This window comes from Lissotriton vulgaris, chromosome 9, assembly GCF_964263255.1.
Source record: "Lissotriton vulgaris chromosome 9, aLisVul1.2, whole genome shotgun sequence".
Classification (NCBI taxonomy): domain Eukaryota; kingdom Metazoa; phylum Chordata; class Amphibia; order Caudata; family Salamandridae; genus Lissotriton; species Lissotriton vulgaris.
Window position 1 is genome coordinate 1,127,709,076 of NC_141697.1, and position 25,330 is coordinate 1,127,734,405.

Sequence of the window (25,330 nt, forward strand, 5' to 3'; positions counted from 1 at the left end):
GCCCAACTTCGCTATCTGGTGGAGTGGAACCGGTGGGAGTCAGACAAACACTGGCTGTTTCAGGACCAGGCGGTAGCGGGCAGAACCCTACAGGAGGTGCCATTCTTGAGACGGGCTCATCGGCCCCCTAACATTTACGCCTCTTTTGTGACACGTGTCCCGCTTCGGGTGTGGGACTCAGTGGCCACTAGACATGAACTCACTACCTTTCCCTCTCCCTTCACGCCGCTAATTGGCAATCCGGACTTTGGTCCGGGAACCGAGCCTGGCGCTTACAGCTGCTGGCGTGCAGCCCGCTGTTGCACTTTGTATCACCTGTATGGCCCAGAGGGTGTCATCCCCTTCCAGGACTTACGGCGGGATTATGGCCTTCCTGAGACGGAGCGCATGCGGTATATGCAGGTGCGCCACTGGGCCCTACAGTCCCAAGTACGCGAAATGGCGGACCGGGAGATCACGGTGTACGAGCGCTGGTTAATCACTCGCACATCGGACGCTAAGCTTATCTCCGATTTGTACAAGATGCTGCAGCCCCCCCCTTTTCACATTCACAACCCGGGTCGGGAGCGCTGGGAACGGGAGCTCGGACGAGAGTTGAGTCATACAGAATGGGACCACATCTCCTACCGCTCACGCCACTCTGCCTATCACACAGGGCTCACGGAGACCTTCACCAAAATTTCGACCTATTGGTATCGCACTCCTGAGAAATTACATGAGATGGATAGGTCAATACCAGGGACGTGCTGGCGTAACTGTGGCCAAACTGGCACGCTTACACATATTTTGTGGGATTGTCCCCTGTTGGCTTCTTACTGGGAGGAGGTCCTTAGCGAGGTTGACAAATGTTTCGAGATAGAGCTGCCACGGTTCCCTGCCTATGTCCTATTGGGATTGCCGAATGGGTTGATGTACCCCCTCAGGTCTAGAAGGGGTAGACAGATTGCGATAGCTCTGGGGTCAGCGGTGCAAAACATTCTCATTCACTGGCGCTCCACCACGCTCCCCACCGTTGTCGGATGGCTGCATAGATTGTGGCATGTTCTTGGCATGGAAAAAATGTCCTTAGTGGCAGTGGGGGATGTAGATGCTTTTGAGGAGCTGTGGGCGCCTTTCCATTGTCTGTTGTGTTCTGAGTTCAGGGAGATCACCTGCCCTAGGTATCTCAGGCTGTTACGGCTGACACCGCCGCCGGATCCGCCTGTTTGATTGGTCGGAGTCGGCGTCTAGTAGCGGAGTCAACCGGAGGATTACTACGAAGGGAGAGCAGATGGTCATTGGCACAGTACAGGGGGTGGGTTGGGGTGCAGTAGTTGGGGGGTTTGTTGATTGGGTAGGTTGTGGAGCAGGGTTGTTTCCCCACCCTTTTCCCCCCTTTTTCCCTTTTTCCCTCCCCCCCCCCCCCTCCCCCCTTTTTTTGTCTTTAACCACAGGCGCGCAAGCTGTGTTCCCATGCTGGATGGTGCCCACTGAAGAGACAGAAATGCTTTGATGTATCTAATGTACCGTGCGCATTGATTGTGGGGCACCTGTGGTTTTTCTTTTTCATGTCCTTGCTGTTTCCTTCCTTACCCTGCTTCAATAAAATACTTTAAACCTAAAAAATCCAGGATGGTGGGAGATTGTATTTCCAGGCCAAATCCGTTGATGTTCCAGGAGCATATCGTCAGACTATGGTTAATGGTGGTTCAATCGGTCTGGTTACTTGACAGAATCCCCGGCAGCCATAACCAGTCTGCTTCACCAAGATTTCGTTGATCAATTGCATACTCAGGGGTTCCAGTTGGCGAGCTGCCTCTTGCGGACCTCAATACCGAATAGGTGGCTGAGGAGGGGCTAAAAGTACCCGCCTGGTTGTTTTCCAATATTGAGGGGTGACGAGCGGGACTTGGTATTGTTATTGTTATACCCCAGGTTTTAAATTGGTCAATTTTCTTCAGGACCAAATCCCGGGTTGCCGGTGATACCAGTGTTACTTGTGTAGTTTCGCCAATGTTGGATCCGGTAAATGGAATAAATTTGATAGCGATTATATCTCTCGATTGTAAATGATTTAGATCTGGTAGGGCTTTGAAAAGTTTCTGTATAATCCCTCGGTTAAGGATGTCATGAGGGCCCCTCGAAGTAAATTCTGGGATGAGCAGCAATTTGGTGTTCTCATTGCTGCTTGGGGACTTATGGGGCTCATTGTCCATTACTGGCTGCTTTGCTTTAGTTTTTCTTCCGGGAGCTTTCTTGAAAATGTGGGTATAGTGAATGCTAAAAGGGGCAATTCCTTATAGTTGGTATTTAAGGATTGTGGGAGATGACTTTTATTTGTAGGCACCAACTTACGACAGCTTGCTGAATTTGTATTGTGCTCACGACCTGATTCTATAACTGTGCTCTGTGTACGTAATTTGTTCTCCTCAACGATAAGAAGATGAGGGAAACTGGTTTCCTGGGCTGGTATTTGAATAGTTACAGGACTATGTTGCTCTGCTTCCTATACTGGGTGCTTGGGTAATGGTTGTTTAGAACTAGATTTTACTTGTTTTGATGGCTGGAGAGGGTATCCCAGCTGAATGGTCCCGGTTGAGGGTTCTGTCTGAGGGGGCAACTGGTTCAGTAAGAGTTGTGGGCTTGTCAGATCTCCTTTCAAGAGTAATGCTGATGCGGCCGATGGGACATTTCCTGGAACTGCTGCGTCGCTCCTAGGGGAGTTACTTATATTTGCGGTTGTTATGACAATTTTTTCTTTATTTCGGCTTTTTCGTTGTCTTTCTTTTCCCTTTTCGACAACCGGTGTAAGTTATGGTTTCTAGATGGTTCGATGGTGGGTAGTTTGGCGACTACTGTCTCTGTGATGTTTGGAAAAGTTGGACTGGAGTGTACTTTCGGGCAGGGTGACTCATATGCCTGACTTAGAGCCTGAGTTGAGGAGTCTGGCGACTTGGACTCCGAGGGTTTCTTTATTTCCGTTAGGATGGCTGAAAGGAATTGGGGCAGAGATGAGAGGGAGTTGATTATAGGGCAGCAACAGCATATTGATTGCACCAGTTGGGTTTGGGCTTGGGCTTTTTTGATAAGAACGTTGAGCGCCTCCAATTTTTGGTCGATCCCGGAAGTGTACACCGCGAGTGTGTTTAGCAGGTGCACCTGCATGTCCATCTTGTCTGAACGATATGTTAGTGCAGCTGACGTTGTTTGAAGGGTTTGTAATAATTGGGACCATAGATTATTAAGGTTGGCCCGAGGAGAACTGTCCTGCCTTTCAGGCTCTTTCGGTTCGGTATTGAAGAACGATAAATCCAGAGAATTGTTAATTATGTTAATTTTTTACCCTTCTCGGGTGACCTTTTGGTCGGCTTCTTCCCCTTGATTTACCTTATCCAGGGAGTAATCTGATTCCCGCTGGACTGGGATGCTAGAAAATGCTTGTGGATGGGCCCAGCCTGTAGTAATGAGGCTTTTGGATTTTTTTCGTAGCTTGTCCAATTTAGGATTTTTGGTCTCCATCCTTTCTTACCTCTAGCGCTATGAAACCTCTGGGTGCCCGTGCGCTTTACAAATCTCGAATACCATAACATAACATAACAGGATCGGTTGAAGAGTAAAGGACGGATGGAGAAAACTGGCTTAAATTTAATAATGGTTGAAAAGTTGGCGGATCGACGTTGCTGTGGGATGTTACATTGGATGAAGCTTGTTCTAGCTGAGTTGTATGATGGGTTGAGGGTTGGAGGGGAGCCTGTTGTGGTTGACTGACATCCAGGGCTTCTAGGCCGCTTTTGCAGAGAGATTCTGTTATTGAAAAAGTGCTAGATTGCCTTAGGTCGATGGGCCCTCCCTCAACACTGTGGATCATTGGCAGAACCGTAATTTGGTGTGGCCATAGCTCGGAGGCTACCGGGGCAAGTACCTGCCGGGTGGGGGAGGGGGGGTACCTGTTGTTTGTCCTGGGTGCTTGTAGAATTCTTCCTTGCTGTAGCTGGGACTGAGATCCTAAAGTAGTCCCTTAGAGAGGCCTTGATTATTGTTGGTTTAGATTGTTCTTTAGGGCCAGATGTTTGTTCCTCGGTGGTTGGATAGGTATGTGCAGGCCCTGGATCAGATACTGTCCTTCGGTTTACTGATGTTTGATGAGGCGAGGATGCCATTGGGGGTTCTACCAGAAGATCGCAGAGGTCCATTTTCTTAGCACCTTTTTTGGGTAGTTTTGATGGGGCTTTCCTTACTCGTCCTGACCTCATCCTGGTTGCCCCCTTTTTTTTTTTTGTTTATTTATATTTTAAGGGTCGCAAGACTTCCCAATTGATCCTAGAAATTCCTGTCAGATGTTTTGAGCAGTGGTCCAGGTTGGTGGATTGAGGCAGTCAGGTTAAATTAATATGGGCCCTTGATTTTTTGCTGTAGTTTTATTATGTTGTAATTTGATGTTATTGTTTATTTGCTTGTTTTTACGGATTAGTCGCTGAGTTGAGGATTTGAAGGGGTTTTTTGTTGCATATTAAGAGCCTGCCTGTTTGCCAATACCGGATGACCCTCGAGTGGTCCTTAGATGATTCTTGGGGATCCGGTTTTTCTAGAGTCCCGAACAGACAGGGTGAATTATGTTTCCTGGTTTTCCCTGGTTTTTCCTAGTTTTTCCTTATTCGTTCTTTGCACGTGTCCTTTTATTGTTTCTGCCCTTCAGGCCCCTCCTATGTATTAGCGAGGTGTTAGGGCTGATGCTGGTGGGGCAGATGACCGTTGTTGATAATTTTAATTTGCAAGATGTTTTTTTCTTTTTTGTTCTCCAATCTTTTTGGGGGGTAATTTGTGAAGAGTGGTGGAGGATGGTAGAGGTCTCAGAGATCCAGAGGTCCCGCAGTGTCTTGCCTCCTCTGCCGGATCTCGGCTTCTGGGTCACAGCTGCAGTACCTGGGCCCCTCACACCTCACCCTCGCCTTGCCTTGCCCCTCCCCGCCCCACATGCCCCCTCAGCCCCCCTCTGCCGCAGCCCTGCTTACAGCCTTGCGGTGGCTGCTACTGGGGGCATGGGGTGATAGGCTGGGATGGAGGAAGAAGGTGGAGGAAGGGCAGAGAACTGGTTTCGAGAAGAGATGGTGATGGACTGCAACTGTGCACCCACGAGCCACAAGCCACGGCCACAGGAGGGGCTCAGGAGTCACGAGGGGGGTCGCAAAAGGGGGCCCAAAAGAGGGCCACTGCAAGGACAACCGCAACGCCACAACACCGTAGTCCACTTTGCAGTCCTCAGCAGACCTCCGCAGTCCTCCGCAACCTTAGACCCCCGCCAGCCATTAATGAAGGCGGGAGATTAGGACAGCGGGAGCAGGTCAGAGAGCGGGTTCAGGAGAAGGAGCTGTAGCAGCAGAAGCAGAGTGACTCTCTTGCAGTGACCGGGTGCAAAAAGTACTGCCAGCTGCAATGAGGGTCCGAGGGGGGGTCCAGAAGTGAGACAGGGACCACTGCAACCACTCACGGGCCCCCCTGCAGTCTTCTTCGACTCTGCGCAGCTGCTATGCGTCTCCCGCTGTGAATCGCGGGCTACGTGGCTCCCAGCACAACTGCGGAGCACAATTGCCAAGCCAAGCACACAAATCAATTCGGATCTTCCGGCCGCGGTTTGTTGCTCCTACTGTGGCTCTCGGCGCTCGGTTCTCAGCACAGGGGCTCAAAGCTCGAGGCTTACGGCTCGCGGTCCGCGGTAACAAGGGTAGCCCTGCCGCTTCACCACCGCTGCAGCCGCTGTTGCTGCTCAGCTCGGATCGGGAGGGGGCACCTGCCGCCTCCTTGCTTCGCTTCTTGCTTCGCAGCTTCACCTCCTGCTGATGCTGCTGTCCCGTCTCGACCGCTGAGTGCACAGGCACTGACAGTGAAAAACACGGACCTTATATGTATTTAGCTATGCAGCACATTAGCCTGTGTGCTGAAACATCAACTGTTCTTTAACATGGTGGAAAGTAAGCACCAAACTGCAAGACACGCCAGGTATGGGAACACATGGAGAGAAATATTGCCTTTCAGCAGGAAATGGTAACGTCCAAAGCTCTGTTTTTAATATAAAATCAGGGCCTTCGGTGGTCATATCACTGAAAATACAAGATTTGAAAAAATATATATATTATTGTCTACGGGTACTTGTGGAAGACAATTTCTATGGACTGGAATCTAGAGAAGGCTAAAGTGATTCTGGTATTTTACTGAGCTCTGCTGGTCGATATCTATCAAGAAAGTTAAATAGAGGCAGTTGCTAGAATTTTTTTTTAAAAGTCATTCATTCCCTCAGCAGAACTGAGGGTCCTTTTTTTATTAAGACAGTTAAATAAAATAATTTATTAAGACAGTTAGATAGAGGTAGTTGAACAGAAAAAAAAAGTTTCTACGAGCAAGCCGACAAGTCCTAGGGTTGATCTCCAGAGCTCACAAACTACATAAGATACTAAAGTATTGGAGTGGTGTGGATCACTGGTTAGAGGCGGCAGACCCGGGAGCAGAGGACGGCCCGGGACCAGGGTTCAATTCCAGACGCGGCAGGGTCGTGGACCAGGGTCAGCGGACTCGATAATTCTCACCTCGGTGCCTACTCTAACCAGGGATCACACTCGGCAACTCTGGGCATTAACTTGCCTCATCTCCACAACGGCCCCCCACATACGCCGGGGATGCCTGGTTTCACCTTGGAGATACCCAGTAGGGACTATCTCACAGGGAAAGCCAGGACGGATTCCCCAGCGGTCTATTGCGCAGAGATACTCATTCGGGAGTCGATTCTAGCGCGTTAGAAACCCACAACCCACAATTAAAGTATATACAAGAGGTCTCAAATACTCGACCTAAAAAGTATTAACTTATGGCACAGTATATAGCCACTTCTGGTAACATTGTCAATGTGATACTCCAAAAGGAATTATGATATGAATTTATTACTGTTTATAGCACTTGAGATAGAGTTCGCATACCACGAGATTGTAAGGGTGATTTGAATTCTGATATTTCATTCTTAGGACCAATCATAATACCAATAGGCTCTGTTACTGTGTTTAGAGTACAAAGGTAAGCAGCGAATCCCCTGGAAGCCTGCACGATGAAGGGTCAGTAAGAAGGTCAATGACTTCATTAAAATATTTAATTCTTACATGTTAAAAAGTCATACAAAAATATATCGTTATAGGTGGTAAAGGACACCAATTTCATAAATAGGAGGACATATATCGCTTGGGAGTGTACTTATATTAAAATCAAATTGAAATTGAGAATTGACAACAACGTGAGTGAGAGACCAAACACAAGGCCATATTAACCATTCTTTTCATTGCAAAATCAGCAGTTTGTTGCAGTACTTATGAGAGTCAAGATTAAAGATCACTCTTTTAGGTTGTACTCCACACAATCAAGGCCAGAGATTCCTATTTCTTCCTCCCTCGACGTCCTGACAGTCACTGCCCCCACACCCTTAGGAAGGTGTGCAGGTAGAGGGCACCTTTCATCTTTGGTGTGCTTCAAGGTGTGTCAGTGTCCCTGATATTTATGAAATCCTTCGGAACATTTCGCAAAAAAATGAAGGCTACTCTTTCTCTTTTTGTTTTCTTACATATGACGATGATATTTATAGTCCTCAAAGTGGAGGCAGATTTGAATGCTCCTACTGAAAAACTCCACTCTTATATGCTTCTGGTAGATGCTGGCACATACCACAACAAACTAAAAGTGAAGAGAAACAAACCAGAGAAAGCTTCTTTCCTTTCACTGAACTTCATTGATGACGAAGTTTATGGGCGTTTCAACTTGGCTTAAACCCCAAACTAGTCCCTGTGGTTTAATGCATTGGTTACAAAATGGATTATTAACACGTTTACCTTTAAATACCAAACTCCATTTCTAGATCTTGCATTGAGAAGCTTAAAATCTTGCTGCAATTGATATAATTCTTCATCTTTCTGTCTCAGCTAACAATGTGCACATTTCATCAAGACCCATTTTTTTGCAATACAGCTTACCCTGGATTTTCCAAGGTACAACACAACTAAATTTAGCAGAACAGCAGATGGCGGCATTTTATTGGCCTTTAAACCACTGTGGTCCGTATATTGGCTTGTTGTTCATAATGTTAGGCCTGGCATTTTTGGCGTGGTTTCCCCCTAAATGTCTGCCCTCAGACCTCCTGTTTTTGTTGACTTCGTTTTTTCCTGGCCATAGGACTCTGGGCACTTTACCACTGCTAACCCATGCTAAAATGCATGTGCTCTCTGCTTACAACATGGTAGCACTGGGTGATACCCAATTGGCATGTTTAATTTAAATATAAGTCCCTAGTAAAGTGCACTACATGTGCCCTGAGCCTGTAAATTAAACGCTACAAGTGGGCCTGCAGCACTGATTCTGTCACCCACTTAAGTAGCCCATTGCCATTGCAGAGTCTGTGTGTGCAGTTTAAACTGCCATGTCGACATGGGAAAAATAAACCTTTTGCCAGGCTCAAACTTTCTATTATAATACATATAAGTCACCCCTAGGGTATGCCTTGGATAGCTAAGAGGGCAGGGTGCAGTTTATTTAAAAAGTTGGGCATGCACTTTTGAGTTTTACATTTCCTGAAAGTGAAAAACTCTTACATTTGTGTTTTACTACTGAAAGGCCTATCTCTCCCATAGGATACCATTGGGGTTGCCTGACTACATTTTATAAGTGTAATTTCCTAATGGAATCCAAATTTAAAATCATAACTTATGATGAAGTCGGATTTTAAATTACAATTAGAAAAATACCACTTTTAGAAATTCACATTTCTTGGCTTAGCCATTTGGTGCCTGCAGACTGTTTCTAGTCATATGCCTGGGTGTAGTTGGCAGTTGGGCTTTGTCTATTCCTCCTAGACAGCCAAACAAAATGGGAACTTAGGTGTGACTGGATGGGCCATCACTGGCAGGATGGGAGGAAGGAGCTGTGCCCAGCCTCACTTACACTTGATTAGGCTGTGTCCTGTCTCCGTGCAAAGGGCTTAACAACCCTGCATTGTCACTTCAGCCAGCTAGTAGACATTTGCAGGGGGTGTAGGGAATTCCATGCACTTCATAGACTCTGTATAAAAGCTTCTCCCACCTTCTAGACCAGGGAATCAGTGTAAAAAAGAAGACCCTCAGACATCCCCACTTCAGTACACTTCTGGACCTGTGGATACTCAGCCAGGAAAGACTGCTGTGCTGCTACAAGGACTACCACTCTGCTGGACTACTACTCTGAAGGAGCTGCTACCTTATTGTTCTGACCTACTGCATGCTGCCCTCTTGCCTTGAGAGGAAGAATTGGACCTGTAACCCAACTTGTGCCCAGGACCCCGGAGAGACTCAAAGAGCTAGTGTACTGGCCTCCTGGTTTGAGCCTCAGGGACATAGCATGCTCCCCAACAACCCCCGGACCCATCTCCAGTGATTTCCTGACTCCCAAGCGGTGACTCTAAGGTGCTGGACCATTGGTGTGGCTCAGCGGGATCTTAATTCAAGCTTTTCAACATTGTTATGAAAACACTGTGCCACAGCATATTTTCACAAGAAAACAATCAATCAATCAATCAAAGACATTTATAGAGCGCACTACTTACCCGTAGGGTCTCAAGGCGCTGGGGGGAGGGGGGTGTCGCTACTGCTCGAACAGCCAGGTCTTCAGCTTCTTCCTGAAGGAGAGGTGGTCTTGGGTCAGGCGCAGGTCGGTCGGGAGGGAGTTCCAGGTTTTGGCGGCCAGGTAGGAGAAGGACCTTCCTCCTGTAGTCGCTCTTCGGATGCGGGGGACGGCGGCGAGGGCGTGGTTGGCTGATTGGAGGTGGCGTTTGGGAGCGTAGAAGTTGATTCGGTTGTTGAGGTAGCTAGGGCCTTGTTCGTGTAGGGCTTTGTGTGCGTGGGTGAGGAGGCGGAAGGTGATTCTTTTGTTGACGGGGAGCCAATGCAGGTCTCTCAGATGTCCGGAGATGTGTCTGGTTCGTGGGATGTCGCTGGGATACCTCCGGGTGACTATGCGCTTTATAAAAATAAATAATAATAATGTCAAGGATAAGTCTGGCTGAGGCGTTCTGGATCCGCTGGAGTCTCTTCTGGAGCTTGGCGGTGGTACCGGTGTAGAGGGCGTTGCCGTAGTCCAGTCGACTGGTGGTGAGGGCCTCGGTGACGGTCTTCCTGGTCTCGGTGGGGATCCACCAGAAGATCTTCCGTAGCATACGTAGGGTGTTGAAGCACGCCGAGGAGACGTTGTTGACTTGCCTGGTCATGGAGAGGGAGGAGTCCAGGATGAAGCCCAGGTTGCGTGCGTGGTCTGTCGGTTTGGGTGCGGTGCCCAGGGCGGGAGGCCACCAGGAGTCGTCCCAGGCGGAGGGTGAAGAGCCCAGGATGAGGACCTCCGTCTTGTCTGAGTTCAGTTTCAGGCAGCTGGTCGTCATCCACTCGGCTACCTCTTTCATCCCTTCATGCAGGTTGGCTCTGGCGGCGGCGGGGTCGTTGGTCAGGGAGAGGATCAGCTGGGTGTCGTCGGCGTAGGAGATTTTGCTGAGGTTGTGATGGCGTGCGATGGCCGCGAGGGGGCTCATGTAGACTGTGTTTCTTCAGTTTGTACATTGATAGTTGAAGAACATGATTACATACAATCCATCATTACTTCAAATTCCTTTTTATTAACAGGGGAAAAAATATCACAAAAATAATACAGTTGGATTATGACCTCCTGCCTGAAGAACTTGTAAATATACCAAGTCTTTTTTTAGATATGCTTTTATTAGCAGTTTTCTTAAAGTTATTCTTAGTAACATACATATAGGCATCAACAGACTTACATGGCATTACAGTATAGATTATCCAGGTTCTTAATTATATCAACCCTCCTATAACAACTCTGCAAGTGTTTACAACTCCATACTTGGTTGATTAATCAAATAACACTTTCCTACTACACTGCTGTTTATTCAGTCATTCCTCTCTTGGTATATTTAAAATCGACATTCAGCGTAGAAAGAGGTCGGAACCCTAATACCTGCGCTCCCCTCTGTCCTGTTTTTGGCAGGGGTATCACCAAAGCATCTCTTGACCACGCCAGCAGTGCTCCCACTTCCAGGGCCTCCGCATATAATATTTCCAATTTAGGGGTCAATATATGTGCCATTGCTGAATAAAACTCCACCAGCAGACTGTTCGGTCTCAGAGTCTTACCCACGGCCATCTCTCTGATGGCTCCCCTTATTTCATGGATTGTCACCGGTCCTCCCAAAGCTCACGCAATTGGAGGTCTAATGTCCATAGTTGCAGGTGCTACAAAAACTCTTTAATGCCTCTCTTCTAATGGTACTGGGTCTGGGACCACACATATCCTTTCGTAATATGAACTAAATGCCACATGTGTTGCTTTAGGGGAGTATAAGCTCACCCCCAGATGCAGTCGTGATATGCATGATGGGTGTCCCTCTTGACTCCGGTCGCACTAGCCAAGCTAATAGTTTGACTGCTTTGCCCCCCCTCCTCATGCACCCTGGTATGGTATTCATGAAGGTGACATTTTCGTAGCCTCTCCAATGCACTGGTATACTTCTTTCTGTTGTTGTCTATTTGCTTATGTGTTTGTACGTTATTAGACAGTTGGAGGCCCTGGTCATATAGGAGTGTTTTCCAACTGGGCCAGTTCAGTCAGTATTTCTCTTCTCAGACCCACTGTTTGTCGCAAGCAGTGCCCTCTTACCACAACCTTAAACGCCTCCCACTCTATGGCCCTGAAGTCTGTCGAGTTATCATTATGCTGGAAGTATTCAGTGACTGTTGTGTCGAGAGAGTGCTTAAAGTGTTCGTCCATGATGAGATTGGGGTTTAGCCGCCAAGTCAGGGTAACAGTCGGTTTTGCAACTGGTAGATGGTAAGGAGTGATGGGTTATGATTTGAAAAAGTACACTCCAGGTATTTAGAGTGCGTCACTACCCCGGTTAAATGATCTGAACAGACAAACAGATCTAACCTAGTGTGAAGATCATTCAGATGCGAGTAGTAAGAATAGTCTCGCTGTGTGCCATATTGTACCCTCCAGACATCTGTTAATTCCCACTGTTTCAGCCAGCCGCCAAATCTGCAAGCTAGTTTGGAGAGCGACGTTCCACACAACGGAGGGGTGAGTCTATCCAGTGTGGTGTTCACCACATAGTTAAAGTCTTCCCCAAGAAATAAGTCAGTGGGCCCAGAGCAGACAGTGGTGCCGACAATTTCTCCAAGAAACTAATCTGATTGTGAGTAGGCGCGTATATGCTTCCTAAAGTGATCTCCTGTCACAGCAGCCTACCCTGCACTAATACATATCTACCCGCTTTTTCTATACATGCATGTAGCAGTTCAAATGGTACACTAGCTCTTATCCGTATTAATATCCCACTAGAAAAGGCAGAGAAGGTAGCAGCGTGTATCTGGCCTCGCCACTTTCGTCGTAATCTAGTTCCCTCTTCCGCTGTTAAGTGGGTCTCCTGCAGCATAGCTACTTGCACACCCCTTCTAATGAGATCACTATGTATCCTATGGCTTTTGACAGGTGATCCCATTCCTCTTACATTCCAAGATATGAATTTAATGTTGTGGTGAGTATCCTGCATGTTCAACTTAGGCATGTCTTAGATCTGTTCCACACCCCTCACCACTCCCCCCCATCCCCACCCCATGTTGTGTCTGCACAAGCGCCACTGGATATGAACTAAACCCAGCAACCCAACACCTACTCTTCCCTAGAGCAGCTTCGCAACAGCTGGCCACCCAAACTTGTAAAGTAAGTATAAAAATATAGAAATAGAAGGCGTCTAACCACATCATGGTAACGCATGTCTATTTGGGGTGTCCGCTACTCTCCTGTCCCTGCCCAGGCCTTGGTGTAAGGCCCCTGAAATTCCACTACTGTCAACTACTAAACCTCGTCTTCCTGCTTCCTGTTTATATCTCTTCCATCCGATATAGGAACTTTTTTCTGTTACATCACATCGCTCCCCTTAATCTCGCAACCTCACTCATTATCTTTTCTGGTACTTTAAACTTTGCCCTCCCCTTCTGCTCCGACTCCCCAACCATATCACCTGATTCTGCTAGCACCTCGAGTCTAGTTCAAATCAGTTAATCCAGTGAGCCAGGTGTAACGACTGGGAGCCTCACTTCACTCCTCATCGATTCTTCCATGTCAGAGTGGCAGTTCCATGGTCAGAGGATTCTGCTGTTTTGCCATCCTCTAGCGGCGTTGACATTACCTATGCCACAGCCTTGAGGACTGCCTGTCACTCCTTCGCCGTCTGAGAGGAAGTAGGTTTTTGCTGATTGAGACGCTTGGTTTTTATCCGTAGCCTCCTCCGTTGGGGCTTGGGTGCTACCTTCATGCTATTGCATGGTTCTGCGGGCAGTGAGTCTGCCCTGTAGCTTTCAAACCAGAGCCACACCTCAGCTGGAGAGTCATAGATGTATGCCTTCCCTTCTAGCTGTATGGGGAGCCGAGCCGGGAACTCCACTGAGTACTGTATACCATCTGCTCTCAGTGCCTTTTTCACTTTGAGAAATGATGCACATTGTGCCTGCACCTTCGCTGTAAAGTCGGGACACTTTACTGTTGACACCGACACTTTACTGTTGTCTATTACATATGGACCATGAGCTCGTGAGTGTTGGATTATAGCATCTCGATCTGCATAATATGGCAGTCATGCTACCACTGGCCGCTGGGCTACCCGGAGGCCAACATCCGCGATGGAACCCTGTGTGCCCTTTCGAGTGCAAAGAACTTAGAAAGGGGCCCCGGGGCACCGTCTGCTGAAGCCATTTGTCCAGGAATGCCACCATATCTGTCCCTTCCGTGCCTTCCGGGATCCCCACCACTCTAAAGTTGTTGCAGCTGCTAAGCCCTACAGCATCCTCGACCCGCCTTTCTAATGCTGCCACCCTATTGTTTAGTTTGTCCAGTTGATGGGCAGTCTTCTTTTGTCTCCAGGGCAAGTTCTACATTTTTCATCCAATCTGCCAGTCTGTGGTACTTTGCTTGCAGGAATCCCAGCCCTACCGACACTGTCCTTATGTCCTGCTGTAGGGTGGCTTTCGTGTCCGCTATGGAAGCCAAGATTTTGTTTAGGTGTGTATGTATGGATTGTCCATGTTCCTCAACTTCTTCCATGTTCGTGTCTGCATTTCCCTGGGAGGATTCACCTGTTTCTGGCGGTCTACTCCCATGTTTGGGTTTAGGCTTTCCCATCTGTGTCCCTCAATTGGCTGCGTTAGCTGTGGCCAACTCTAATGTGTGGCAGCAATACTCACTTCACCACTATGCCCAGGAAGGCCCCCAGCCAGGATCCCCAGCTGTAGCCATGTTGCACACTGCAGTATTTGATAAATATCAAAACACTGCTTGAAGCGGCCCACTAGAGGTCCGTGGCGCCCTTTATCAGGTCGGTTTGGGCACTAGATCATGTGGATATCTTGCCCTTGACATGTCTCCACAGGCTCCAGTCACTCCCTCAAAGTTCACCACTGCCTTGGTTTGGGGTGTTCCCCTTATCACCAGTATGCTCAGGTCTGGCTGGTGAGCCCCACACCAACCGCTCTCTAGTGGCACCACCGTTGCCTGTCCCTTGGGCCTCAAGGGCGTTGGCCACCGCACGCCTAGACCAGTGATCTTCTCAGTTTTTCAGGCGTAGGATTTCCCCCACACACACTGGTGTGCTCCGCACTGAACTTCAGGGCCCCAGTTGTCCCCGGAATCAACTCCTCGTTATACAGGCACTTCTACACCTTCAGGCAGGAATGATACACCAGGGCCATATCACACTATTTATCACATCCTGGCGCAGCTACCTTGTCCCTTAAAGTGTCACCACCAACGGGCCTTGTCCATCAGGGCGACGGCCTAACTGCAGCCGTGGCTCCTCCTCCTCCCTGGCTCAGCCACTGGCGTGGTCTAGGCAGTGGTCAAAGTGGGGAAAAAAAGTAGGGGAACTGTGGGCGGAGAATCAGGGGGCGAGAATAACCGGAGGATTGGATCAGTGGGCGGAGTCAGAGGTGTGGCTAGAAAGAGCAAAACATACCAATTTTTTGTACGTTTGGCATTTCACTGACCAGTTACAGCTTATAACGTTATTTAATTCAAACAATGGATAGACATGTTTATTTGAGGTTTAATGTAGAAGGTATTTACATTGAAATACATTTACAATGTGGGACTTGTTTCCAATCACAGAATATACTTATAAGTGGAATCATAAGCCATTTGTCTCAGAGCCATGCAGTTTTTTTCTTCAGCACTTCTACTCCCTTTTTCTAACAATTTCTGAACAAAAAATGTGGGTTTAAATTCTATGACAGGAGGCCCCACAATTTTATGAACATTATAGAAGACAGATGATCGATTGATATTCTGTTCCACAGTGGTGGGCACACATCATTCATTACACTCCTCCGGGAGCCTGTCTCCAACAGAGGAGGAGGAGAGAGCATGGAGAGAGCATGCTCTCTCCATGGTGGGGGGGGGGGGGGTGCATCCCTCCAGAGGGCTCTTCCGTCAGATTATGCCTTACCTAGTCCTGCAAGTATAATACACTTTTTACCCAACTATGTGGTGCTCTTTTTATCACCCTAGGAAGGATGAAAGGGTGAGTGGCTCTATCAGACATTTGAACATGTGACTGTGAGGCCCCACAAAGGTCCCTGGAAAGGATGCATTCATCCACCGAGCCACCAGACCGCGTTTCAAGTACATCTCTTTAAGAGAACCAATGTTTTAAGCTTCTGCACCCCACCTCCTTCCTTTAGCCAGAGTTTTTACAGCTAATGGTAATTAGCAGAGCTCTCTCTCGTTAACAAAATTCACCGCAGACCGGAGGGAATTGTGGCATGGAAGCCATTGGCAGCCACCAGTTAGCTGCCAGGAACCAAGGGTTTGTTTATTGATGCAAATTAAAGCATTGCCTCTCTTAGGAGGGATCGGAGCTGATAGAAGCATTTACAGAAAAGTTCTCATGTTAGCATTACACGGATGCAGAACAGGCAATTACTGCTGGACATCCAGATAAGACCTATAGTAAAGATAACTTGTCTTTAGGTAGCACTTCAAACCGCACTTCCGCATTTCTAATTACTGAATATAACAGGTGTTATTTTTTATGCAATTTAAGGTGTGTTCAATTTTCCGCCGCAGAAAAAAACAGAACTTAATAGAAAATACATTTGTATTCGTTGGCAAGTGTTTAACTCACTGAGCTATCTGGTCGGATCCAAAGTGATTGTGTAAGCATTCATGGCTTGTTTCGCAAAGCTTCCTTTCCTTTTTTTCTATTTTAGTTCATTCATACAGAGCTCGGGATGATGTGAGGACACTTTACCAAAATGAGATTGATTGAGACGAGATACCTGATTTGGAGGATAAATGGTCCGGCATTATTATTGAACATTATTATTGTTGTTGTGGGTGTTTCGCTGTTTGCTGCTGCACAGACGGGATGGGGGGTGTCTCTGGTGTGTTCTGATGGGTGTTAGTATGCACATATCATGGGGTGAGTGCTATTGTGCGCACAGATATAGAAAAATAGGGGCCTAATCATGACTTTGTAAATGTAAATTGATACTTGTATAGCGCACTACTCACCCGCAAGGGTCTCAAGGCGCTTGTACGAATTCCGCTGTGGAACCCATCCTGGCTTTCCCTGTTAGGTGTCCACTCCTGGGCACCCCCAAGGTGGAGGCCAGGCATCCTTAGCGTTGTGGGGGCCGTTGTGGAGATTAAGCAAGCTATTGCCCAGAGTTGCAGAGTGGGACTCTATGATTGGAATAGGCACCGAGGCGAGAATGATCAGGTCCGTGGAATTTTGAGCCCAAGACCCGCTGAGGCAGGGAATTGAACCCTGGTCCCGGGCCAGACCTCTGCATCAGGGTCTGCCGCTCTAACCATTGAACCACACTTCTCTACTTTCACTGTTATGGTGGGGGGGGAGGCCAACCCCTCCTGAAATTACAGTTACAGCTTGTATCACCTGTGACTTCTGTGCATATACCGTTTTCTGTCTCACAATGGGGAATAACATACTGAGTGCGAAATTACAGCACCCCTTGCGTCTGTTTTCCCACCATTACTTGGTCAGATGCCTGCTTTTGGCAAGTGGATCTGTGTCTTTTGGCAAGTGGATCTGTGTCTTTTGGCAAGTGGATCTGTGTCTTTTGGCAAGTGGATCTGTCTGGGTTTTACTGTACTCTGTACTAAAACATGTAAAGTAAAATCCTGTGCTCGGCATACTACCACCACACCAGTTTTTTGGTGCTTCTCTTTAAACTTTTGCCAAGGGCCTATCACGTAGTAACAGACCCTAAACCAAGCCAAACCTATTGGCTTTGCCAGTGCTTGTAACCAGTATTGGATATTTCATTTTGTTGTGAATAATTAGAACTGAAAAATTGTTCAGGTTTGAAAATATGAGTGAATTAAACCTTTGAAGATCTGCGGACGGGGTGGTAGGCTTCAGAGTGTCTCAAACATCCCCTTTCTTCCAGTCACATTACTTTACTCTGCAGTCTGTCTGCTACACACCTACACCCAGGGCTTTAAGTGGATGAAAAAATTAGGGGGGGGGGTCCCTGAAATGTCTGAGCCTACATTAATTAACGGCGTTGCTTAAACATATACACTAAAATTCTTCTACAGTACTCAGAACCACTATCCACACGTTTGCATAGAATCACAATGGCAACCGGCATGCCGGAATATTGCTCTGTGTGCCTTGCAGCAGCGCTGAAGACTGAACAACCACAATTTCTGAACACCGTTTTGCCCCTGATAGGAATTCAGAGAAATGCACACTACCTTCAGCCCCAATTCAATTTTGCCCGTTATAAACACTTGGATGCAACTCAGTTCGAATCATGCACTACACAAGACCAATATGCTGCCTGTAAAAAAAACAAAAGTTTACACAACATCCTTGAACAAGCATTAAAAATGCAATATGTTCACCTTTTATTAAGTTAAAGCCATTTACTATGCTATACATTACCATTAGCACGGTAAATGGCTTTAACTTAATCAAAGGCGCGAACTATTGCATTTTCAATGCTTGTCTTCTTTTCCAGTAGGCGTCCCTCAGTCTGCGTGAGCCCGAAAATAAAGGGCAGGAGTGTTCAAGGGCAGGGGGAGGGCACCAAAGCTGTGACCATTGTATTGGTCACAGTGAGGGGAAGGCAGGTAGCCTCGGCAGTAATGAGCTGTAAATCACTGCACAGCAGGGTCATCAGAGGTAGCCGGTTTTGCGTGCTAAACCAAGACTGATGGCCCTTTCAGCTTGCTTTGCAGGTCACAGGCCCCAGGTACAGAGGGGAAGGGGGGGGGCCGTGGGCACTACAGAGGCTTTGCTCGATGTGCACCACACAGAGGACATGACTGAATGCTAAAGTTATCATTTTTAATTAGGAACATTCCTGCCGCCCTGGGACGCTTTTTAAAAATAAAGAAGTAGGGGAACAGACTGTAAAAAAAATTCAAAGTAGGTGCTCGCCGTGCCCTGCCGTTCCCGCCCACTTCTACCAATGGGTCTAGGCTCCATCTTCTCAACCATACACCCGGCTCTATATGTGCTGTGCTGCCGTGTCTCCCCACTTCACCGCTGGCAAGGCGGGGCGCCTGGTTCTCTTTCTGTTTTCTGGGAGGGGGTTCGTTCCCCCCCCCCTTTTCAGGGCACCGTCCAGGATCCGATTCAGCAGCCCAGAACAGGGCACGAGCAGCAACGGCCGGACCCCTGGAGCAATGCTGCCAGCAGTCTCTGCCCAGAAGAACCACCGTTCTGAGTCAGCCCGGGACCCGCCTCCAAGGTCAGATCACCAGTGTGGCCCAAGGTCCATCCCTCAAGCAATGCGTTCGATTAAGCGCACGCCGCATGCCGCACCTCCTTACGGCTTCTCGGCCAGGGCCGGGTGCCCACGCCCCGTTCATCCCGAGCGGCGTCTGGTACCCGGGCACAGCCTGAGTCCGGAATCACCGCCGCAGTTTGATGACTCCTTGCCAGATGTAAGCAGCAGCAGCAGCAGGGCTTGCTCGAAGTCCCTCTACTGTCTTCCAGGATTTTCAGCCTGGGGCAAGACGGAGCTCCTCACTGAGCGTCAGTAGCAGTCGCCATCTTGACCATGCCTATATCTAGTCTTTCACGTTGATCAATCACGTCTTTTTGGTTACAGCAGATGTTTGCAAGTGCAGATGGGTGTTTCCGTGCAAAGCAATCAACAGACCGTGCACCATAATCAGGAAAAACGCTGCTCAAGAAATTTCAGGGGAGGGGCAGCCCAGAGATATCTGATTTCTTTAAATAAATTCGAATGGAGAAAGAATGGACTTCCATACTACAGGAGGGCAGAAACGCAGTTTGTTTATCGCTTTGAACCCACATGTGTGTCGGCATCTGCAAACATCTATGGAGGATCGAACAGTATGTTCAAGTTGAAAAGCCTGTATTTGAACTCAGTTCTCCAGGTTCCACAGTTGAGCACTGGGGATGCACCGCATTGCTACTTAAAGAGATCCCAAAAGACCACATTCTTAAAATAGCTCAGTCAAGCCGTCCAATGGTAGAAAGTATCACTTAGCAGTAACTTGCTGCCTGTAACTGCATGCATAGCTCTAAAGAAGACCATCATGTAGGGTCTAAGATCCATTTAAACACCAATTGACACTTCTCGCCTAGCTGCAAATATGTGTCAGTGAATGAGTTGGAGATGCACAGTCACCATTAATATCCTAATCAGTGCCAAAAACCATAGCATGCAAAAACTTGAAAGACTGCCATATACAATGAACTCAATCAAAGAGCAAATAGGTCTGGCTTACACGTGGAAATATCATTTTACTGCCTGGTAAATATGTGTGGTGTATTGTGCCCGGTATTGTGGGTAGGAGAGGGAGTGACTTCAAGAATGAGGCAATGGGTGGAAGAAGGAATGCTTCAGTGAAAGGATGAGTGGTTTAGGGCATGGGTGTGGAGTGATTGAGTGCATGGATTGAATCATCCATTTATCCACCCACAGACTCATTCTTGCAGTCATATATACGTCCATCCACAATAAGGTACACAAAATAACCAATTTACAATGAAGAAGCAAACTGAGATATGAACCAGACATATTGACTTCGTAAATGCTTGTTGTTTATGGCTACACCATATACTAATAAGCCACTCTTGGCTTGTGGTGAAATATGGAGATATTATAAATTTATATTAAGAGATATTAAGAATGTTTGCTAAACAAGTAATCAATGATCAACAAGGAAAAATAGGCAGATTGGTGAGAAGAAAGACAAAAATAGAAGGGAATAGATAATACATGGTTAGAGTAGAAAGTTAGAAGAAAGTTGGAAAGGTCAGGACGAAAAAAGACGAGACAGAGATGACTATCTGACATGCATTATCTCAAAACTTGCCTGAAAGGATTTAATGAACGTCCACAGTAATGTTCGGATTCCTTCTCCTCTGCTCAGAAGTTTTACCAATCGCATAACCCGGAAAAGACGAAAAAATGTGATGGAGATTCTAGCGCTGTCTTCCGAGCTCTGGAGGGTATTATATAGAGGCCAAACCAAATGAAAAGCAGAACAAGCAAAACATTCAGAAAGAAAACAACAACGAATGCAACGAGGAAAATAATGTAAAGTAACAAGCTTTACGCTGTTTTGTGTGATTAGTTGCAATTCTCGGCATTAATAAAGAGCAGATAAAACATGCTTTGATATCAGACCTTTAAAATGCAATCCAACAAGCACATGCATAGCCAAAGTGCATGTTTTGAACTTTGTAGAAAATGTTTTACTTACCTGTAATTGTTGCTTACCCAAGCTCTATATTGCCATTGACTTTCACCACGTTGAATGAGTTCTCAGACATGGGGAAGTGAGCAAAACAACAATTCTAAAATGGTGATCCAAATATTTCCTAATTAATTTTTGACACTATAGAGGATCTGCAAGTTGCCAGCTAGATCTACACACCTCACTGCATATTTTTCCATAACTTGGTAAGAAAGGTGGGGTGTGTGGGACTGGGGTTTCCCAACGTGAATATGAAGGGAAGGCAGGTAGTTTGTTTGCATGCTCTCTGATTCACATATCCCTGTTGTGCTCACTCTCTTGCTAATAATAATAGTACTAATACTACTAAAGGAATGTCTGTGTTGCTTCTACAATAGGTTAGCAAATGTATTTGTGTTTATCAAAGCACATGCGGTTAGCTATGTCGGTGTTCGCGTTTCTACAGTTAAGGGGTTGTTGCTGGCTGTTAATTAGTTGCGTTAGTGAGATTTCATAGGTTTATGGTGGCAAGTAAGAATTTGTTTGGCTCACAAGGTGAGAGAGAGTGTAATCCAGGACCGGAATCCAACAAATTCTATGATGGCTTGTTTTTATTTTTCGATGTCATTAGTACAAAACTTGACTTTTTGATAAACTTCAGTTCATGGAAATCCCCATATGTTTAGATTGACAATGCCTATTTGAAACGTCAACTGTATGGTAATATTTATGTTACGGATGTATCACGTATTAGAATGAATGTTTTCCCCCTCACGGTTACAATTAGAATTTGTCTTTTGGTGGTCATGCTACCAAAAAACAGCCAACCACCTGCAGCAATAAATAATACATCATTTTTAAGGCACTGAGCTGCAAAGACTTGTTTAGTATAAAAGCGTATCTATGCGATCAACAATTGATAGTGGTGAGAACACTGTAGTTATGCAATGTTATCCACCTGGATATTGTGTGATTGCAACGTGCACTCTGCTTATTGTTTCAACAGTTTGCCTGGTTGAAACAAAGGCATGTTTTTTATGATGCATTATCCCAGCAGGTCCTAAGGTGTGATTCTGTGCATAGCATCCAAAATGTATGAATTAAAGGTAAAAACATAACGCAGTAGGTGCAGTACTTAATGCAAGCCTGATGGACACTTGGAATATGTTTTTCTTTGGCTATCCGCCATTATTGAACATTGAGGGTGTCTCAGTGAGTCTGACCTGTTAACTTTGAAAGATAAACCTTATTGTGTGATGACCAGACTATCCCAGCGATGAAGGAATCAGTATCTCAAAAGCATCTTGTCAAGCTATTTGCATATCTAATGTTTGGTGTTATAAATGGCTGGGGCTCACAACAGATATTTAGTGTGAGAGGTCATTTAGAAGACATGGTTTTGATCTACTCAATCCAAGTAATTAAACTAATGAGTTATACACATGTATTTATTTTTGCTTCACTCAGATCTGTTACTAATTCAATGCTAATATTTAGAGCTACAGGAGGGCAGCATAATAACAGAAATGAACCAAAGTCATTGGATGGGGCCATTTGGCAACAGAGTCGAGCCCTAGAGTATAAACTGTGGTTCGGTTCTGTTTCTATTTATCCAAGGGATTACCAGGCTTCTCACTGAAATCATTTTCTGGCATGTAGCATATCAAGAAATTGATGAGGCATGTCTCTAGAAAAGCATGTTTAGCTCATCCATGCATAAATATGGAAACCTACGCCTGTCCACATACACTGTGTACATTATCTACTGTATCAAGAACGTTTGCAGAGTTTATCTATCGGAGACCACTCTACCTTTCAAAAGGCGTCTAAATGGCTCCTCCATCTTGTACAGAAGGCTTGAAACAGTCAGGGATGCCATTTTCCAAATGGTTGGAGAATATCTTGCCATTAGACAAGAGGAATTTATTACTTTGAGGGCTAAGCTGCCCTATAGCAACATCTTTCTTCCTAAGCATTATAGTCATTTTCAGTCTTTTGTGGGAGTTGCAGAAGTGAGGGTATTTGGTTTCATCATAGTCAAGACTGTTTGCACATCAATGCGTACTGGTGGGGGGTATAAGGATAACAAGACAGAATCTTTCAAGGTTGGATGGTGCCTCCTCAACATTTTTCTGGAAACTATGGAGCTTAAATGAGATTTCACAAGGGAAAAGCATAGAAACAGTATGAAGCAAGTTCCACCACATGAAACACACAAGAAGTAAAACATTTCAATCAATGGACAAAAATTAAGATATCTGGTAAAAGACCTTCCCCACAGAGGCTAGAGCCACTCTCATAGCGTAATGACTGGAATGAGGAAGACGAACAAACAGGTACAGTTGCAATCTCCAACCACCGGATCACCGCCTGGGACCAGCTTACCACACAGAGTACCACAGACATCATGTACTCCATCCACTCAGGAGCGTCCATGGACCCCTGTCCACAACACATGTTCAACTTCGGCAACAGGATCAGATGAGTGGAAACACACTGAAATCAAACCCCTCTTCAAGAAACCATTGCCAGTCCCAACGAGCTCCAGAACTACGACCAATCTCCCTGCTCTGTTTTCTCACCAAAGTCATTGTAAAGGTAATCAACCACCAACGTACGGAATACATTGAGAACCACGATCTCCTGTATGCATCCCAATCTGGATTCCGTACAAACGGCACCAAAACCACCCAGATGACAGCCACCGATGACATCAGGAACCACCTAGACCAAACAGAAGTGGATGCCTTGATCCTCCTTGACCTCTCAGCTGTTTCGACACTGTGTCCCACTGTGTCCGCCTTCCAGCATTCACCTTGAAGCCCAAGTTCATCATCTGCGGCGTCACTCAAGGTTAATTTGTCAGCCCTACTCTGTTCAATGATTACATGACACCCCTGGTCAGCATCGTCAGAAACTACGCACTGAACATAATCTCCTACGCAAATGACACCCAGCTCATCCTCTCTCTACCCAAAGACCCATCCGCCACAAGGGCACACTTCCACCGGTGCATGACAGCGTCACCAACTGCATGCAAAACAACTGTCTCAAAATCAACACAGACAAGACAGAAGTACTGATCTTCGGGAACAACACCTCCCACGGAACGACTCCTGGAGGTCTGATGAACTGGGACCCTCTTCCACCCCCACTGACCATGCCTGGAACCTTGGGATCATCTCAACCCCTTGTCACCAGCCGCTTGACCTACAGCAATGCACTCTATGCAGTAATTACCACCCACCTCCTGAAGAGACTCCAGACCATTCAGAACTCAGTGGTCAGAGTAATCCTCGCCCTTCCTAGACGAATCCACATCACCCCTCACATGAAGAAACTCCAGTGGCTCCTTGTCCACAAGAGATGCCAATTCGAGATGCTGACACAAGCATACAAGGTCCTGTACAGCTAGGACCAGCTAACATCAACCACCATCTGACCGTCCACCAACCTTCCAGATTGCGACGCTCCCCCTTCCTCAAGCACACCCCACACATTTGTTGAAGTAAGAGTAGAGGACGTTGCTTCTCTTACATTGTTGCAATGCCCTGGAACAGCCTCCCCTTCCTTCTCCAGGCATCACCCTCTCATCAGGAATTCATAAGGGGACTCAAGACCTTGCTATTTAACCAACGACCCCCGAGAAGCTGGGCTCTCGGCGCCTTGATACCCTCACGGGTGAGTAGCTGCGCTTTATAAATCCTGTTTGATTGACAATTGAAGATTCCATGTTAGGCCACTGAATGTCGGACTCCGGCTGAGTTTTTGATATGTGACCTCTATGGTGTCATTAGGATAGATCAACAGGGTAGATCAACAGGGTAATGATCTGATGTAGAAATCTGTTCATCTGCAAAGTATAAGTAGTCGGTGCTAAACAGTATTTATGGAACCTTATTATCGAAGCCTAGATCATGATAAGACAAACCACTTTTAAAATTTTAGTTGTTGTTTATATCTTCTTCCCATGGCTAGAAAAGGATTCATCATGGTGGAAGCCTTGCAAGAAATGCATGCATGAAAGGAGAGGCCACCTCCTATTTTTTGGCAGGAAAGCATTGAATATGAATACAAACCCACTGCACACACCTGTCTAATGAGATAGTTAAGAGAAAGACATGAGAAAATGTTTTAGAACTGGGCATGGAAAAAAAGATCAACATATTGTAGAGGGGAAAGCACTGGAGTCAGTTTTTAATCTTACCGCAGGATCACCAGTTGGGACAAGTTCTGTTGGCTTTTGCTTTAAAAGATTAAGCATATTTATTTAATCAAAATGGGTTTAAAAATATCACTTTTAGGAGGAGCGTTTTTGTTTGATTTTATTTTGATTCATATATGTTTTTAGATAAATGTGCTTGCTAAATTAATTCATTGTAAAGAGAAAGCCCTTGATTAACAATTATCAAAACAAAGCTAATTACCCTACATGTCAGTGCAATGAGTGAGTACCAAGATAAAAGGTGTAAACCTGCACAGCTAATCAGAATCAACAATTCTCCCACATGATGCTAGACATTTACAAATAAAACAATGTATATAATATATA

General features: G+C 46.3%; 1 protein-coding gene across 2 annotated transcripts in view; it reads right to left on the bottom strand.

The window, feature by feature from the left end:
- Window positions 1–25,330, bottom strand: part of CACNA1D (calcium voltage-gated channel subunit alpha1 D) — a 1,282,477-nt gene that overhangs the window by 356,470 nt on the left and 900,677 nt on the right. For both annotated transcript variants that reach the window (XM_086939145.1, XM_086939146.1), the window contains one exon: window positions 20,416–20,544. In XM_086939145.1, coding sequence (XP_086795271.1) covers window positions 20,416–20,544 — 129 coding nt within the window. The remainder of the gene's footprint in view (window positions 1–20,415; window positions 20,545–25,330) is intronic.